Source organism: Mesoplodon mirus, assembly GCF_964341445.2.
Source record: "Mesoplodon mirus genome assembly, chromosome: 2".
Classification (NCBI taxonomy): domain Eukaryota; kingdom Metazoa; phylum Chordata; class Mammalia; order Artiodactyla; family Ziphiidae; genus Mesoplodon; species Mesoplodon mirus.
This window is the reverse complement of record NC_138977.1, coordinates 37,832,656-37,850,473: the sequence shown is the minus strand read 5'-3', so window position 1 is coordinate 37,850,473 and position 17,818 is coordinate 37,832,656. Positions and strand designations below refer to the sequence as shown.

General features: G+C 39.1%; 1 protein-coding gene across 7 annotated transcripts in view; it reads right to left on the bottom strand.

Moving 5' to 3' along the window:
* The window catches only part of WDFY3 (WD repeat and FYVE domain containing 3), a 279,594-nt gene that overhangs the window by 62,466 nt on the left and 199,310 nt on the right, over positions 1–17,818 (bottom strand). For all 7 annotated transcript variants that reach the window (XM_082632435.1, XM_082632434.1, XM_082632436.1 and 4 more), the window contains 8 exons: positions 17,235–17,414; positions 15,612–15,845; positions 7,757–7,856; positions 6,001–6,161; positions 4,749–4,978; positions 3,536–3,645; positions 1,964–2,146; positions 908–1,065 (listed from right to left, as the gene is read on the bottom strand). In XM_082632435.1, the coding sequence (XP_082488561.1) occupies positions 908–1,065; positions 1,964–2,146; positions 3,536–3,645; positions 4,749–4,978; positions 6,001–6,161; positions 7,757–7,856; positions 15,612–15,845; positions 17,235–17,414 (1,356 nt within the window). The remainder of the gene's footprint in view (positions 1–907; positions 1,066–1,963; positions 2,147–3,535; positions 3,646–4,748; positions 4,979–6,000; positions 6,162–7,756; positions 7,857–15,611; positions 15,846–17,234; positions 17,415–17,818) is intronic.

The window sequence follows — 17,818 nt, the reverse complement described above, 5'->3', positions numbered from 1 at the left end:
GGTCTGTCGCCAGACCTGCACTGTAGCCTGACATTTCCCTGTGACCAATCCTGCTTCCTTCTTCTCCCATCCACAAATATCAAGGGCACCCCTAATAAACATCCTGCACACTAAACCCCCTCTCAGAGTGTGCTTCCTGGTGAACCCAACCTGACACGTGGAATGACTCATACACATGGTTTCTCCCAGGCCCTTTTCACAGCTGCCACTAAGATTCTGGGATGGCAAAGACAGTATGATGAGGAAGAAATTAATGCTGGAGGTAGATGAGTTAAAAAAAAAAATCAATCTCAGGCATGCACAACAAAATTATAAAAAATAAAAGCTATTTTATCTGCTGTTGCTTTAAAATTTATATAACTATTAATAAAATTATTGAAGGTTTGGAAAAGCTGAGAAAAAAGTATCCATAGTCTATCATATATCAATATCTGAATCTCATCTTATGTCCAATTATGAAATGGATGTAAATACACAACATTCATAGTGCAATTTTATCATAATAAAATGGGAGAAGGCTCCACAACCTGAGTTATTTCTCTCTCTTGTCTAAAGCAAAAACACAGAAAAGTTCCATTTCAAATCATATGCTTGCATGTATTAAGTGTATTATATAAAATACTACAATTAGGGCTTCCCTGGTGGCACAGTGGTTGAGAGTCCGCCTGCTGATGCAGGGGACGCGGGTTCGTGCCCTGGTCCGGGAAGATTCCACATGTCATGTCGCAGAGCGGCTGGGCCCGTGAGCCATGGCTGCTGAGCCTGCGCGTTTGGAGCCTGTGCTCCACAACGGGAGAGGCCACAACAGTGAGAGGCCCGTGTACCGCAAAAAAAAAAAAAAAAAACTACAACTAAACCTTGAATTACAAATTTCTAATCATATCATTAATAAAACTAAACAATTTACCTGGGTGGAAAGACTGTGTTTATGAAGCCCACTTTCCTTTCGATTCCTTCTCGATCCTGTTAACTTGGAAAGACCAAAGCCACTGCTGACACGGGACAATTTGGATTGTGTGGTGGGCACTAAAGCTTCTCCTCGACTTATGCATTTCTTTTCATGGGCTACAAAATTAAAATTAGAGTATTTTACAGTTTCTCCATGTATTTATTAGCCTTACTTTTAATACATTGCATAACAGTTACAAACCACAATTCTGTAGTTATGAAAAGCAGCTTATGTTACAGATGCAGACACTCTCAGATATTACATTTACTTAACTTGTATAAGGATAGCTGCTTGACAATTATTGTACTAGTTGAACTCACATTTGGTTGAAACCTCATAGCTCTGCAATAATATGCAAATTTATTTTAACTGTAATCACTTTCTATGTTAATAACAATTCACAGTCCCCTACCTAAAATCTTTGGTGTCGCGTATACTTTGGAATTTAGAATTTTAAGAAGGTGATACAGTACATATATTGTATATTATATGTACTGTATCACCCTAGACTACCAGAAGGTCTAGGGTAATAAACAATAATTAATAATATAATAATTAATATTTCTGCAGCAAAATGTATTAATATTAATGCCTAGTAGGATAAACAAAGATAGGTTAGGTTTTGCTACCAAGTGAGTACTGGCATCAAATTAATAATAACACCTTGGGTTTTCAGGGCTTTTTGAATTTCAGAATTATAGATAAGGGATGTAGACTCATAACCAAGATGGTGACCATACTAAAGTTGTGAGCAATGTCTTATTTACCAAGCTCATAGATGCCTGATGTATAACACATTTAAAAAAAAATTTTTTTTAATTAAAAAAAAAATCTAAGAAGAAAAACCTAATCTCAGCATAATCATTCTAGAATGGGCTATATTGTATTGATTTTCATTTCTACTGTCATCATAATATCTTTTGGGGAAAGTTTTAATTTCATATCCAATGTGCACCCATATATGATAGTTGTATGTAAGTCCCTTGGTCACATGATATCTGTAAACTTTCTTACCCAGATGATTCTGCCAACATTTCAAACCAGCTTCTTCAATGAGCGGCTTTGCTATAGCTATGTCCACATGGCCTCTTTCATTCACAGGTAGAGTGACTTTGAAAAGCTCCTCCAAGGTTTGTTTCTTACTATGAATCAATTCAGTCCAAACTCTGTTGACAGCTTTTATGAGAAGCTGACGCCCTAGGAAATGAAAAACAGCAACTGATCAAAAAGAATATAAAGGGAGTTAGTATTTTTTTTCTTCTTTTTTATCTAAGAATTTCAACTTAGATGTATAGTACTTAATTATCCAAAAAATGCTTCACATCATAGCCAGCTCAGTAAAAAAGGATTATTCAGATAACCAAAAATGTAGTTGGCTACCTGGAAAACTTCAAAAAAAAACCACAAAAAACTTCATATCAAGCAAAAAGACTACACATTTATTTATAAAACTGGAAATTACATATATATTTCATTGTCTAGCTTCTTCTATAAAAGAAAAGAACTTATTCTCCACTTAAAAGTAAATTTTAGATCTAAATATTTAAGGTATATTCACAAATGAGTTAATTGTTCTTGACAATTTTACAAAAGGAAAGAAATAGTAAACAAATATTTTTAAAAGTTTTTACTATTAAATTCCATCTTGCTTTGGACTCCTTGCTAATTTGTCCGACTCCTGCTCTAGGCCAGTCAGTCTTTAGCAAGCATCAGAATCACCTGGGAGGTTGTTCAAACAGATTGCTGGTCTTCATTCCCCGGAGTATCTGAGTCCTGAGTACTCAGTAGATCTGAATGGGGCCAGAAAATCTGCTTTTCTAACTAGTTCCCAAATGATGCCAATGTTACTAGTCTGAGCACCTCACTTTGAGAACCAGTGTTCTAGACTGTTAGTTCCTTGGGGGGTGAAAAGAATCACTGTGTCCTTAGTGTCTGGGGTTCAAGAAATTTTAGTGAAAGAATAGAGAACAAATTAATGCTTAAATGAATGAAAGAATGAGTGCTGGACCTATAAAGGATAAAATCATATGCAAAACTACCACACTAAATATTGCTGGAGAGACAAACACTTCTGTAATTATCTAATCTTTTCAACTGAACAACGTTGGAAATTAGAAATCAATCCACCCAAAGACTCTCATATGCACGATAATTACAAAATCAGTGGGAAAACTAGATTTTAAAAAGGGAGAAAGAGTAAAAATGGTAGTACTGACAATCTGTCTCAAGCAATATTTATTTGCCTCTACTGTGATTGGCCTAATACTATCAATAGCCAGCTCTCTTAATAGTAAGCGCCAAGTTAGTATCATATTTGCACTACTGCTTGTGCAAATGTAAGTATCACCAAGTTTCCTGGTGTTACTATGAAATGTGGAGGGTGAGCAATATCAGGGGTTTACTCATCCTGGCATAAGGAGATGTACAGCTAGCACGTTGGTACATGCTGGCGGGCATATTGGTATATGTTCAGGTACGCCCTATGGAGAGATTGGTTGTCAGTGTTGGCAGTTTCTGAAGTCGGTTTTTTTGGTTATATCTTAGAAATGAGTGGAGAGAAAAGGGGGAAAAAATTGAGATAACTACCTTCACTAATATCTTGGCTGTAACCACCATCTGGTTCAATGTCCGAGGGGATCATAATGTGCCATGTAGTCATGCGGGCTTCTGCTTCCAGTCCAAACCCATCCACATTGCTGAAAAATTCCAGTCAGTTTAAACTATATGAAGGAAATTACTGCAGCTGGAAACTGTGATGACTAAGTACTACTCTGCAGACACAAGTAAACGCTGGCTCTGTCACAGAGCTCCATAAGTGGCAGACAGACATTTGGCAGATGCACAGAACAGAACTTATAGTTTATCATGAGAATGCCATTTTCAAGCGATGATGTCACAAATCCACTCAACTAAATGTAATTAAACTAAATTACAGCATTAAGAGGAGCATCTTACTATTTAAGACGCTTTTCCATCACTATTAACATTTTTACCTAAAAATTACGAAAAGTTCATTTAAGAACATTCTCCTCCTATGACTGTGCCCCCTCTCCCATATCTTATCTCACCACTCTTTGCTCCAGCAGCAGTGAAATACCTGCAGTTTCCTACATGTGCCATATTCTTTTTGCCCTCTGGGCAACTGCATAGATGGCTCTTTCTTCCCACATCACTCTTCCCCATTCTCTTTGGAGGATTAACTTCCTCCTCAACCAGGTTCAAGCTGTAACTCAGATGTCTCTCCCAGGCTAGGGGCACCTGCTATGTGCTCCCAAAGCACCGTGCTTCTAGCAGAGCACATTGCTTAGTTATGGATCCTCCCTCCTAGACTGCAGGCTCCAAGACCTGCCACAGGGTCTGTCTCATTCACATTTCAGCCCAGTCCCTAATTCAATGCCTGGCCCCCAGCAGACACCAGAGAAATATCTTGCAAAGCAATCAGTGGCAAAATACTAATTTTACCCATTTAACATATATTGCATTTATTTAGTGCATTCTTGTATTTTTACCCCTCTTAACCTCCAACAGTGTGTATCTAATTTACTTGAAAAGCAAACTCTTATTTAAAAATTATATATGTGACAAGTGATTAACAAAAAAATTAAAGATACAGAAAATTAAAGCAAAAATATACTCATATTTCACTGCAGAAATTCAACCCTTGTCTTTTACCTTCTCATGAAGTTTTAAGTAAAACCGAGATTAAAGAAAAAAGAAATGTTATAATCAAAAAAGTAGAACAAAGAGTTCTGGTAGAAAAATATCAAAGACAAATTCAAACTGAACCTAAAAGAGTTACCTTCCAACATGCAGGTTAATGAGGCAGTGAGCCAGACAGCTAATGAATTCTTGGTCATGGTTCCCAGGGCCCAGGATCAAGTTCCTGTTTACAGTCAGGACCCTGAGTGAATCAAGGAGAGCTACTTGCTGCGGGACAGTTTTGTGTGCCCGGGAGAACTGGTACAATATGGTCCTATTGAGGCAGTGATAAACCGCATCCAGTGACAATCCCTGGGATCTTCTTTTTGACTAAAGATATGAGAGATACTTTAGTAAAATGGACAAAAAAAGTCTGCTTATCATTCACACATGGACATTGATTAGGTTTATTATGTATCAGACACCATGCTAAGTACTGGGGTGCTAAGATAAAATATACAAAGCTCTTGCTATTGTGAGGTTCAGAACCCAAGAGACACATAAAGGCAATGAGATGAGTGCTGTGTGTATATACATCTGTATGCAGAGCAGCCTCCCTGAGAACACGGGGAAGTGCCATCTGGGTAGAGACTCCTACCCCACAAGTTTTGTAAGGGTGATCAATCGCTACTCAAAATTACTAAAAAAAAAAAAAAAATTACCTAAAATGTTAGTAAAGAACTTACTTCTGACATTCTTGTTTCATCTCACATGAGAACTTTTCTCTTTGGCTTAAATATAAATTTATTCTTAAAAAATTCTTGGGTGACATGTGTGTGTCTAATAACATGACAACAGTATTTCCTACTTTCGACATTGTGTGTTGAATAAGATTTATCACTTGTGCCAAACCAGAAAAGGTACCACAAACACACACTAATACGACATCTTCAAAGGAACAAGGACTACAGTGAACTTTGTAAAGATTCAATTACAAGAAGAGAATACTCCTCTAATATCAAGTCTTCATGCTCTGTAAATCTTGACACACTGATGCATCATACTATGAAAATCTATCAGATCGTATTAACTTAAGGTCTTTAAACCAACAGGAAGCTGTCCAGCTATGTGGTTAGCAAAGAGCAATGCCAGTGGGGAAGGCAGTGGGAGCCCACAGCCTGAGAGAATGAGGAAGCTTTACATACTGGACACACTGGCACCGGGCCACAGGTAAGGGCGGGGGAATGGTTACAGACCTACATTTTATTCACTTTTAATAAGCTAAGCTTTACATTCAAATGTCAACATTCATTATCTTACTGGTTACACTTATTTCCAACACTTTTAACACCCGAGGCAAAGTTTTTCAATAGGAAAACATGTACTCTACAACTAATGTGACAATGGATTACCTGTGCAATTAGTTGAATTATAAAATCTATAAGAAGTTTAGATTCTTTGTTGAACATGCCTTGCCAAAGCTTGTCCACCACACGTTGTGTGAAATAAAACACATTGTTCACCAATACTTGGTAGCTCCCTCCACTGGTAATAGGCAGAGATGCATCTTCCCCTAAATTACAGCAGGAAAAAAATGTCTAAGAAAATTGATATCCACCAGCCTAAGACCAGACCCTCCAACAAATCAGGCTAAGGCAAGATGAGTACATCTACTACCGTTAGAAATAAGACCATTAGCTCTTATGTACTACTTTAAGCAAAATGATGTTCATGGCCAGAAGCCATGATAAATGTTGGAAGAAATAATTTCTGCAGGATAAAAGTGTTATGGATGGAGACTGTGAAGTGTCTTACTGCCTTAAGACAGTCTGTGATAAGCAAACAGTTCTTCAACTGTCAGTGACACATAGCCCCCCTTTGAGAGAAAAATTAAGTCAGTTTATTAGTTGTAAATTGATTCTGTCTAACTAATAAAGGGCAAAACATCATCAAACAAAACTTTAAGCACAACGAAGTAATGGAGGCAGAAGAGAGGTCCAGAGAGCTGTAAAACACAGAGTACCATCAGTGGTGGTGGCGCCATGGGGTACCTCTCGCCCCTTCCATGATTCCCATCAGCACTGTTTCTCTTCTACAAGCTGCCCCGGTGGTGGCTTCAGTGTGCTCGCTGTGTACATACTGCCTCAACACTAATCCTCCTGGCTCCTCCTCCAACAGAATGCCCCCTTTAAGCCCCTCCCTCCTTTCTAGAAATTAGGAGCCTTAACTGACTGTAATTATTATTCCCACCTAACTCTAAATCACTACACAATGCAAAACTCTTCGTTTTGTGTCTTTATGTAGGTAAGACTGATATTACTTAAGATTCTCAAGTGATAAGAACAAATACAAAAGTCTGACTTGACACCGCGCTTTGAGAGTTGCATGTTATGACAACACTAAAGATTTTCTTGGCAAACTTACTTTGTTAAAAAAAATGATAATGTAAGAGCATGGAGGTTCTATGATTTATATAATTACCAGAAATTCAAGTAGCAAATATGCTAAATCATTACTTTTCCTTCTCCTTTAAATTTTGTCATTGTTTTACATATAGATGTTAGCTCCACTGTAAATGTATCAAGTTTTGTAGTTTTATTGTAACTAGAGACATACAGGAAAAACATTTTAATGTGCTTTGAATTTACATCCTGAAAGCCATTCTAAAGAATAACATAGATACCTATAACTGAATAATTCCACTAATAGGTATAGTTTCTGAGGGTGCTGGTAATGCATTTCTATCTGAGTGCTCTTATACAGGCATGTTGCCTGGGTGGTAATTCACAGAGTGCTACATTTGTAATTTATTTGTAAGTATATTACAGTAATTTTTTAAAGTATTAGATAATTCATAAAAATATACTGTTCACATAATATGGTTTTAAAAACATTTTTTCTCTTTCCTTGTCCTCTTCCTGCCACCTCTGAGCATATGAACGTGGACAAGCAGCTTAAGTACTCCCTGTTGTTGATCCTTTGTCCCAGTTTCAAAGGAAGGAGCTGGATGGGCCTTTTCCTCATTATAGGAAAATACCAATAAGAGGGGAAAATGCACAGAAAAGAAGGAAAAAGATGAAGTTAAAAAGTGGTATACTTGGGGTTTAAATAGAGAAGGGAAGTGATTATAGGTACTTTTAACAGAGTGAAAATAAAACATGATATTACCTAATAAAACATCAGCTGCAAGCAAATGGTCCATCACACTATCCAAAATATAAGTCTGAAATTCTTTTTGCTGAGTTCTTGTCGATCTTTCAGGGGAAGCCTAATCAATAAAATTTAGAATTAGAAACAGAACCCAGTAAACAAAGGTAAGGCTCAACCATAGTTACATTAAAAAAAACTACTGGTAAGTAGTAGAATATGTCACGAGAGATGGTATGTATGCTTATACTCTCTTATTTTTCTGACCATAGATTAAAAAACAAATTGAAGCAAAGGTGAAACAATACCTTCTTTTGAATCCATTCCTCCAAAAGCAGTATTCTAAACATTTTAAGTGTTTAATAAATATTTGATATCTATTATCTATCTACCTCACTTCCAAAAGAGATCTGGCAGTTTCTAATGAGATACAGATAAAATAAATCATAAAGCCATTTAAACAAACACAAAAGCTCAGGAGTCTAGTAACCAAGAAGGTAAAGTCAATGGGGAGGCAAGTATTTATATCAAAAAAATCAATTAAGCACACAATTTTGCTTTGAGCTTCCTAGGGTCAAGAAGGAGAAAAAAAATAATATGATTTACAAACCTTTAATTATCTATAAAAAAGGAAGCATACTATGTAGTCAGCAAGGATGTTTTCCTAAGATTGTTCTGAGAAGAATGTTCCCTGTAGGTTTTTATAAAGAGGACAATGAACAGCCCTATAGGTTGTACCTTTGATAATGGTTTTATACAGTACAAGGACGATTTTTAAAATTATCTTGAATAAAAGATTAGGGCACAAAGTTGAACTATAGTTCTCTGATGGCATTTCTTTTGGTAATTAGGGTGGTATGATCCAGGTGCATAACTTTCAAGTCTCTAGCCTGAGAGGTGGCAAAGCACTGGGAACACAGGGATGAAAGGTAGGTTTTAAAATGACAAAAGATCCTTCTGTCATTCTTCTTAAATGCCAGTCCTGTTAGCTGGCTTTGGATAGGAGCTGGATATTGAACGATTCAATAAACTTCCATAAAGTTGTTTCTTAAAAAGAGATCTGGGGGGCTTCCCTGGTGGTGCAGTGGTTAAGAATCCACCTGCCAATGCAGGGGACACGGGTTCGAGCCCTGGTCCAGGAAGATCCCACATGCTGCGGGGCAACTAAGCCCGTGCGCCACAACTACTGATCCTGTGCTCTAGAGCTCGCGTGCTGCAACTACTGAAGCCCGTGTGCCTAGAACCCATGCTCTGCAACAAGAGAAGCCACTGCAATGAGAAGCCTGCGCATGGCAACGAAGAGTATCCCCTGCTCACCGCAGCTAGAGAAAACTCACGTGCAGCAACGAAGACCCAACGCAGCCAAAAATAAATTAATTAATTAAAAAAAAAAAAAAAAGAGAGATCTGGATGCTGTAGTTACAAGCAGAGTACTGATGATTTGCAAGTGAAGTTAAAGCATCTATTTCTTCTCGCACAGACAGGTCCAGGACTATGTTTATGACCAGCCGCAAAAGTGGGCTATAGAACACTGTTCTGCTTTATGCATTTAAAGTTAAAATCTGTTCCACTGGGGAAAAACCCAGTTCTTTCTATTCTGATTTTCAAAGTGGTGCTGGTGAAGATTTTAAAAAAGCAGTTAAAATTGGAATCCTATATTCAGATCAAAGATATTATTCTAAGGATTCAAAAACCAACCAAAGTTGTAATGAACGTTTCTCTGTTTTTCTGATAAAACATATTTATTTTGTTTTAAAATGAAAAACATGAGCCTAGTAACAGTTAAAAGAATATTAGTTCTTAGGAGTTTGGGTTTTGTTTTTGTTTTTTGTGTTTTTTTTGCGGTATGCGGGCCTCTCATTGCTGTGGCCTCTCCCGTTGCAGAGCAGAGGCTCAGGACGCGCAGGCTCAGCAGCCATGGTTCACAGGCCCAGCCACTCCACGGCATGTGGGATCTTCCCAGACCGGGGCACGAACCCGTGTCCCCTGCATCGGCAGGCGGACTCTCAACCACTGCGCCACCAGGGAAGCCCAGGAGTTTGGTTTGGCATTAGTATAATTTGGGAAAAAGTGAAGGTCATGACACGTTGTTTATAATCTTTCTTTTAGAAAATTTTATTGATTTATTTTTGACTGCATTGGGTCTTCATTGCTGCGCGCGGGTTTTCTCTAGTTATGGTGTGCGGGCTTCTAATTGTAGTGGCTTCTCTTGTTGTGGAGCAAGGGCTCTAGGCACACACGCTTCAGTAGTTGCGGCACACAGGCTCAGTAGTTGTGGCTTGTGGGCTCTAGAGTGCAGGCTCAGTAGTTGTGGCTCGTGGGGCCTAGAGCACAGGCTCAGTAGTTGTGGCTAGCAGGCTCTAGAGCGCAGGCTCAGTAGTTGTGGTGCACGGGCTTAGTTGCTCCGCGGCATGTGGGATCTTCCCGGGCCAGGGCTCGAACCCGTGTCCCCTGCATTGGCAGACGGATTCTTAACAACTGTGCCACCAGGGAAGTCCCTGTTTATAATCTTAATATATTTTCCTGTGGAGATAACCAGACTAATACAATGGTCAGCAGAAGAGTTGGAGCCAAGGCCTTCCTATTCCTCATGCTGACAGTACATCAAGACCCCACCCCTGTTAACAGAAGGAAAGCGAGGACCTTCAAGTGGTTAAGTGACAGATTGATAGGTCTATGAGGACTACCCTGCAATCAGATCAGAGACCATTTTCAAACAGCTTGAGTGATCAAAATTTACTAGGGAGTAAGGCTCTCCACTCACAGGAGGATTTAAATACCCCTCAGGATGGCAATACTCATTCAGGATTATAATCAACTCAATGTGGCTAACGGGATAAGTAACAATGAGTAGGATAACAAAACCTTACTTAGACAAAGTTTTGGAGTATGTAAAACAGGGAACATAGAACATAGAGAAGTAGCTTGATCTGTCAACAATATTTATTTTTACTTAATTAGAAAGTATTCTTTTGTATTCTATAAGGATTTAAGGCTGGCTCAGTCACCAACAGGCATATTTAATCCTCTGATTCCTCTCACTGAAGCTGTTTCATGAATGATCATGACCCAGAATTAACTCTGTTATTGGCTCTAACTGCCAAGTTCAAATTTTCTTGCTGAGACTCATAGTAGCCTAACTTTTAACGGACTTAAGACTTTATGAGTGCATGCATAGTTTTCTTGGGTGTTTTTTTCTTTTTTTAAAACAATTCACTGGACTACAATTATGTAATAACTACACAGTGCTTAGTTTTATGTACCTTATCTCATTCTGTACAATATCCTTTTGAAGTAGATACTATCATCTCCACTTTAGAGATAAGGTAATTGAGGCTTTGAGAGGTCAAGTCACTTGGTCAAGTCACAACTAGGTTTCAAACGTCAGTTTCTTTGACGTCAAAGTTCAGCACTTCACCTGCCATTCCATACTCTTCCAGCCCTACTAAAAATCTCCATACTGAAGTTAACAAATGCACAGCAAGAGCAATTCAGCCACAATCTCCCCATCATTTTTTTAGATAAACCTGGTTGGCCCACCAGACAACCAGGATGAGTTCAGGGCCGAAGGAAGAGAAGGTGAGCCCTATGCTCTGCTCTGCCTGTGAGATCTGTCTTCCCAGAGAAGACAGTGAAGCCAGTCAACAACACGAGTCTTCATAGACTCCAAGCGTCCTTTTCGAGGCCTGGGAACACCATGCAGAATCATCGTGGGTGCGTGTGCTGCCCGTGGCTGAGAGCCCTCTGGCTCTGCGGGGGAGGCCTTTAGTGCTCCGTAACAGGCAAAGCCTTCAAGGAAGAGGGGTTTGCGCTCTGTCCTTCTGACTGCAGTATTCCTCCTGACTGGCTTCTCCTCTCTCAGTTATTTCATAGCACTCTCTTTGCCCACTTTTGCCACTTTTTTGGGTTTGTTTATTGCTCTGCAGGGGGCGCTGCACTCTGATGGGAACTGGGAGGTCTTTTAGAAGACGGCGGGAGCAGAAAGCAGCGAACTCCTCAGACTACAGAAAAATGGTATCAGACAGGCACACACTCCAAATCAGCCCCCTTCGTTTCATCATATTTCTTTCCTTCGGGTACATACGAGTACTTTTTGATCTGTTCTCAGGTACTTTCCTTCTGTGGCCACGTGCAGCAAATTCATTTGGCCTTTCATGAGATGCCTGGTGGTGACAGCAGAGGACGCTGGTGATTGTATAAGCCACCACAGGCCACTTGATTTTTGAGCAGGTCTTACGTGCCAGGCACTGTGCTATGAATCTTATATGTATTATCTTACTTAATTCTCACAACAGTCCTCAGAGACAGGTTCTATTTTTATGCTGTCTTAAAGATGGGCAAACTGTAAGGGGTGAAGAGAACTGAGCTGGGCCAAGGCTACACAGCTATACGCAGCACATGTTTAATTTCTCAAAATAGTTTTGCTGGGTGATTTATATATATATAACTCTCACAACAATCATGCAGGGGAGATAGTATATAATATCATTCTCTAGAGGATGAATTTAGCTCAGTGAGATTAAAATGTTTACATAATAAACCACAGGGCCAGAATTCAAACCAGGTCCTTCTGTGACACCACACTGCTTCCCTTGTATTTGGCCTGACTCACACTCAAGCCAGTCTATATGAATGGGAAGCTTTTATTTTTATAGACTGCTAATAAAGATAACTTCCCACATTCTTTTATAGATACAATCAAGTAAGTAGACACTCTTACGATGACATCCCAACAATCATAAGACTGAAAATGGCCTGGCTTGAGCATATCAGCCCGAAAATCAGTTGGTTCAAACACCTTCCTTCACGTAGGTAAATGGTAGATATATAGGATAGTTCTTTTGTTGACTTTCTTCAGAGATAGACTTCATAATTGTAACATTCAGAATGATATGCTTGTAATTTATTATTTTACACCATGGGAAGACATGGAATGCAACAGCATTTCCACTAAATATTTTTTGTATGTGTATTCTGTGTTTGTGTATTAGATTTGAAAAATCAAAGCACTGATTTTTAAAAGCAAATTTATCTCTCTCTTATTAGATGGTATCATATCTTCCTGTTTGGGAACTTCCAGGCATGTATTTATAGTTAAATAATTCAAAAAAAAAACCTTAAAGAACACACCAAGGCACTGAGCTAACTTTGTGAGAGACAAAAGGACACATGAAAGTTGGTCCCTAACTTTAAAGAGTTGATAATCTATTAGGGAAATTCAATCTTGACACTCCCTGGTTATTCCTAAAATACCACCACCCCTGACTCCCTCATGCAATCAGATACAATTCCACTTCAGGGCAAATTAGTGTCCACAATAATGAGAACGTTATCTCAAGGTTAATACATGTCATATCAAACTTTCCTTACTGAAAAATACAGAAAACCAAAATAAAAGACAATTATACAATTTACCCATTGCTAGTTAATTAGCTATTAGGATTCCTACAAGACTGTTATTACTGAATACATACACTCACTCCATTTCCTCTACATATGTGTATTTTATTTTTTGGCTAAGTTATGCTTTCTCACACACATATTCTTAACTTTATCCTGTTATTTTCTGAAAACCATTTTATTTTGCATAGAATGCTTGAAATTCTTACCCCATGCACTAAAATACTAGCCATCTCTCTTCTTAAAGTTTCCAAAGAGGACAAGCTCCACCACGTAGGCTTTTAAATTCTACCAGATGAATTCTTGATGAAATCAATTATTTTTCTGCCAATACTGAACACTGTGGTCCCGGTTAACATGCTTTGCATAGGACTTCCCTGGTGGCGCAGTGGTTAAGAATCCGCCTGCCGATGCAGGGGACACAGGTTCGAGCCCTGGTCCGGGAAGATCCCACATGCCGTGGAGCAGCTAAGCCTGTGCGCCACAACTACTGAGCCTGCGCTCTAGAGCCCGTGAGCCACAACTACTGAGCCTGAGTGCTGCAACTACTGAAGCCCATGCGCCTAGAGCCCGTGCTCTGCAGCAAGAGAAGCCACCGCAACGAGAAGCCCGCTCACCACAACGAAGAGTAGCCCCCGCTCGCTGCAACTAGAGAAAGCCTGCGTGCAGCAACGAAGACCCAACACAGCCAAAAATATATAAATAAGTAATAAATAAATTAAAAAATGCTTTGAAATGCTTAGCATGACTGGTACCTAAATTACACTGATTTCTTTTAATTGACCAAACTGAGATATTTTCACATGAATAAGATAAAACATTTGCTGGGATTTTAAGGTTTCAAATAAAAAGTTAACTGTTTTTGCCACTAGAGGGAGCAGAGAAAGTGCAGGTTCAGTTGTCAAACTGCTGAGGGTGGCATGTGGGAAGCTCCTCACAGAGAGAAGCAGTTAGTCTTTTACACTGATTGAATCTTTCATAAAACATTATTTTCAGAGCTCTGGCATGTACTGCTTGACCCTATTTATATGAATTGGCCAAAAGACTGAATGTATAGGCAACTAATTATATTTTAGATCCCCTTTAATGATCTTTTATTTCTTCTTCTTATTATTATTTTTTGCGGTAACGCGGGCCTCACTGTTGTGGCCTCTACCATTGCGGAGCACAGGCTCCAGACGCGCAGGCTCAGCGGCCATGGCTCACGGGCCCAGCCGCTCCGCGGCACGTGGGATCTTCCCGGACCGGGGCACGAACCGGTGTCCCCTGCATCGGCAGCCGGACTCTCAACCACTGCGCCACCAGGGAAGCCCCATTTTTTCTTGAGATTTTTCTAGGTGAACATTTGGTTTTCAGGGATGGTCAATTTCTAGAGCCAGCAGTGTGACCACTTTAGGGTTTGTTTTCTGATGCATCAGCTAGTTCTTATCACTTATCAGGAGAATTAGCAAGTGCAATGGTCTAAATGTTTGTGTCCCCCCGCAAAATTCATAACTTAAGCCCTAAGCCTCAATGTGATGATATTAGAGAGGTGGAGCTTTCTGGAGGTAAATAGGTTTAGATGAGGTCATGGGGAGTCCACATGAGGGGATTCATGCCCTTATAAGAAGAGGAATAACCACCTGAGCTCTTTCTCTGCCATGTGAGAGCAAGGCAGCCATCTGCAAGCCAGGAAGAGGGCCCTCATCACAACCTGACCAAGCTGGCATCCTGACGTCAGACTTCTCAGTCTCCAGAACTGTGAGAAATGACTGTCTGCTACTGAAGCCACCCAGTCTATGGTATTTTGTTATAGGAGCCTGAGCTCAGATACCAAGCAACCTACAAGTTTGCTGCCTTGGGGAAAATTCAGTAAGTGCATATTGAGCACCTATTATGTGCAATGCACCACGCCTTAAGCCCCACAGGACACTAAAAGCAATAATACCAGAAGTGATAAATAAGAGGGACTGAAGTAGGGAGTTATAAGCTAAGGAGACAATGCTACTGTAAATGACTAGGGAAGGAGCTGGAACACTAAGGTCCATGGGCCAAATTCAGCCTATAGTTGTTACTGTACATAAAGTTGTACTGGAACACGGCCACACTCACTCGTTGATGTATTGTCTGTGGCTGCTTTCTCATTGCAATGGCAGAGTGTAGTAGTTGTGAGAGACTGTATAGCCCACAAAGCTGAAAATATTTACTATTTGGCCCTTTACAAAAAAAGTTAGTCAATTCCTGGTCTATCCAGGGGAAGGGTGATAAAGGACTAAATTAAGGACATGCCAAGAGGAAAAGAAAGAAGAGAAACAAATCGATAGGGTGTATATTAACACATTTGTGATAAAAAATTCCCATAGCCCATATGTTCTGACTTTACAACCCAAAAGAATTAGAAATCTGAAAGGTATGTGGCATAAAACTTGCTTGGTTATTAACGCTCTCATTATAAAAACAATTTGAAAGAGATGTAAATGCATTTCTTTGTCTTTACCTCCAACAAAAGATCAATTAGTGGAGTCTGCTTGCTGGCAGGGGTAAGACAGAGGTTGTCTATTATTAAGACCCGCATGAAGTCAAAAACGAACTTTTTAGCTGGGTGATTGGTCAGGTATGTCTTGACGCCCACGTTGCAGTACTCTGATTGGCTTCTGTTCATCCCTGTGTCTGCTGCAAAGGCTTTAAACTCTTCCGCTGGAGATCCAACTTCATCATCAAGATCAGTCACCTAATAAAATCAAGTGGAAATATATCCTAGTCACATTTGATTTCATTTGATATTTTTACTTCCACCAAATTGTAGAAGCAACAGTATTTTTGTTCAGTGTTTACCTCCTATTAAGCTATTCAGTGCATTACATCGTTCACTTTGCTTCACTTATTTTCTCTTTTCAGGGTGGTAATCAGGCACCATATGTCAGGATTACTCAACACATGCTCTTTCTAATATTAAACTACTCACTGGCCACTAACCATATAACTGCTTTATGTTGAATTTTATCTCTTTTGTGGATAACTGAGCTTGAAATAAATGAAATAATAAAATGAGAATGACTATATTTGCTTATTTAAAACATACCTACTGAGAAGTCAAGTGTTATAGACCTTCAAATAAAGATCTGGCATAATGATTGCACCCAAGGGCTGACCCATTTTTGTAGGTAAAAAACAAAACAAAACAAAACCCAAATAAGTAAATAATACAAAACAACAACAAAACTAGTACCAAGTTTGAGCCAACAGAAAAAGAAAGAAGGATTAGAAGACAGATTACAAGATGCCAACAAGGAAAAAACATCGAAATATTACTATAATCCTTTTTTTACCAAAAATGTGGATTCTAAAATTATAAACAAGCCATGGTGTTAAGGTGACGTGCTATACTTGCCTTTCTCCTAAAAATTGCCATAATTTTAGAACGAGTATTTCACCATTATACATGAAGAAAAATTAGTATGAAGAAGATACCCTATTCTAGGCTCTCAAGTAAGTGGTAGAAGACAAAACATCATGAAATTCTGAAGTTCAATGGAAGAATAACTGTCTTTTGGGTTCGTTTGGGACAAAAGAAGTATTTATACTACATATGATTACAGTCTAATAACTTTCTCTTAAGTTAATGTAAAATATGAAAAATAACCGTTGAACAAAATAGAAAAAGTTGAATAGAAAGGACAAACATACATGTCATTTCTTATAAAGACAATCAATCCTGTAATTAATTTGTGAAGACTAAATTCAGGAGATGCCTAATTCCTGAGATAAATGAAGTGGAAATAAATTTGGTCTGACTAGAGTTCTGTAACCTGATTTCACAACTATACAGCTATCATTAAATATAAGAAGAAATGGATCAACAACTACACGAAGAGGGAATTCACTAATGAGGGACTTACAAGGATATGGTAAATGAAAACAGGAAGTAGAATTCACTGTTATTTCAGGGGAAAGCAGAAGGAGCATGTGGGGAGCCAGATACCAGAAAATGATGTAAGAGATGAAGCAGAAAGTTATGAAACTGTAACTTGGTGAGAAGCTTAAAAGATTGGCCAAAAAAATCTGCTAACCATTGGAGCAGACTAATTCCAGTTTTGATATTTTCCTCCCCCTTTCCTACCATCTCTGAGTAAGGGCGAATGTTGAAGGGGAAGACCGTGGCTGCTAATGCACACAGGAAGTCAGGGCTCATCCACATGGAGGCCAGGTCTGGGACGTTGTGATACAAGTATCTAAAGAACTGCATCAGGGTCACAGGATATTCCCGGAGCCAAGATCCCTCTTCTTCTGACTGCCAAGGCTGTCATGGGGACAAGAGAGGAAATAACATGTTAGAAAAACTGACACTACTAAAAGTTACTCACTACTCTTCTAAAACCGGATAAATTGATGGTCCAGAACTCTTGTAAACCACACACAGAAGCAAACACACAGGCCGACAAATCTAGAAATAAGCTAAAACAAAGGTGATACCCCTAGAAACTGACAGGATGTTTTTCTATTCATTTGAGTACTCACAGCTCAGTAACTGGGGTCAATGGTTTTGATTATTCATCGTTATCAACATGAGTATGGCTGGAGCCAGTAGTGGCTCTATTCCTTCCCATCAAAGTTGCCCCATCCTCCATCACGCCAGAGAGTTAGGATTAAGATAAAAATGGGGAAGTTACTTGACCTTTCTGAGCCTCCTACTGTCATATAAAA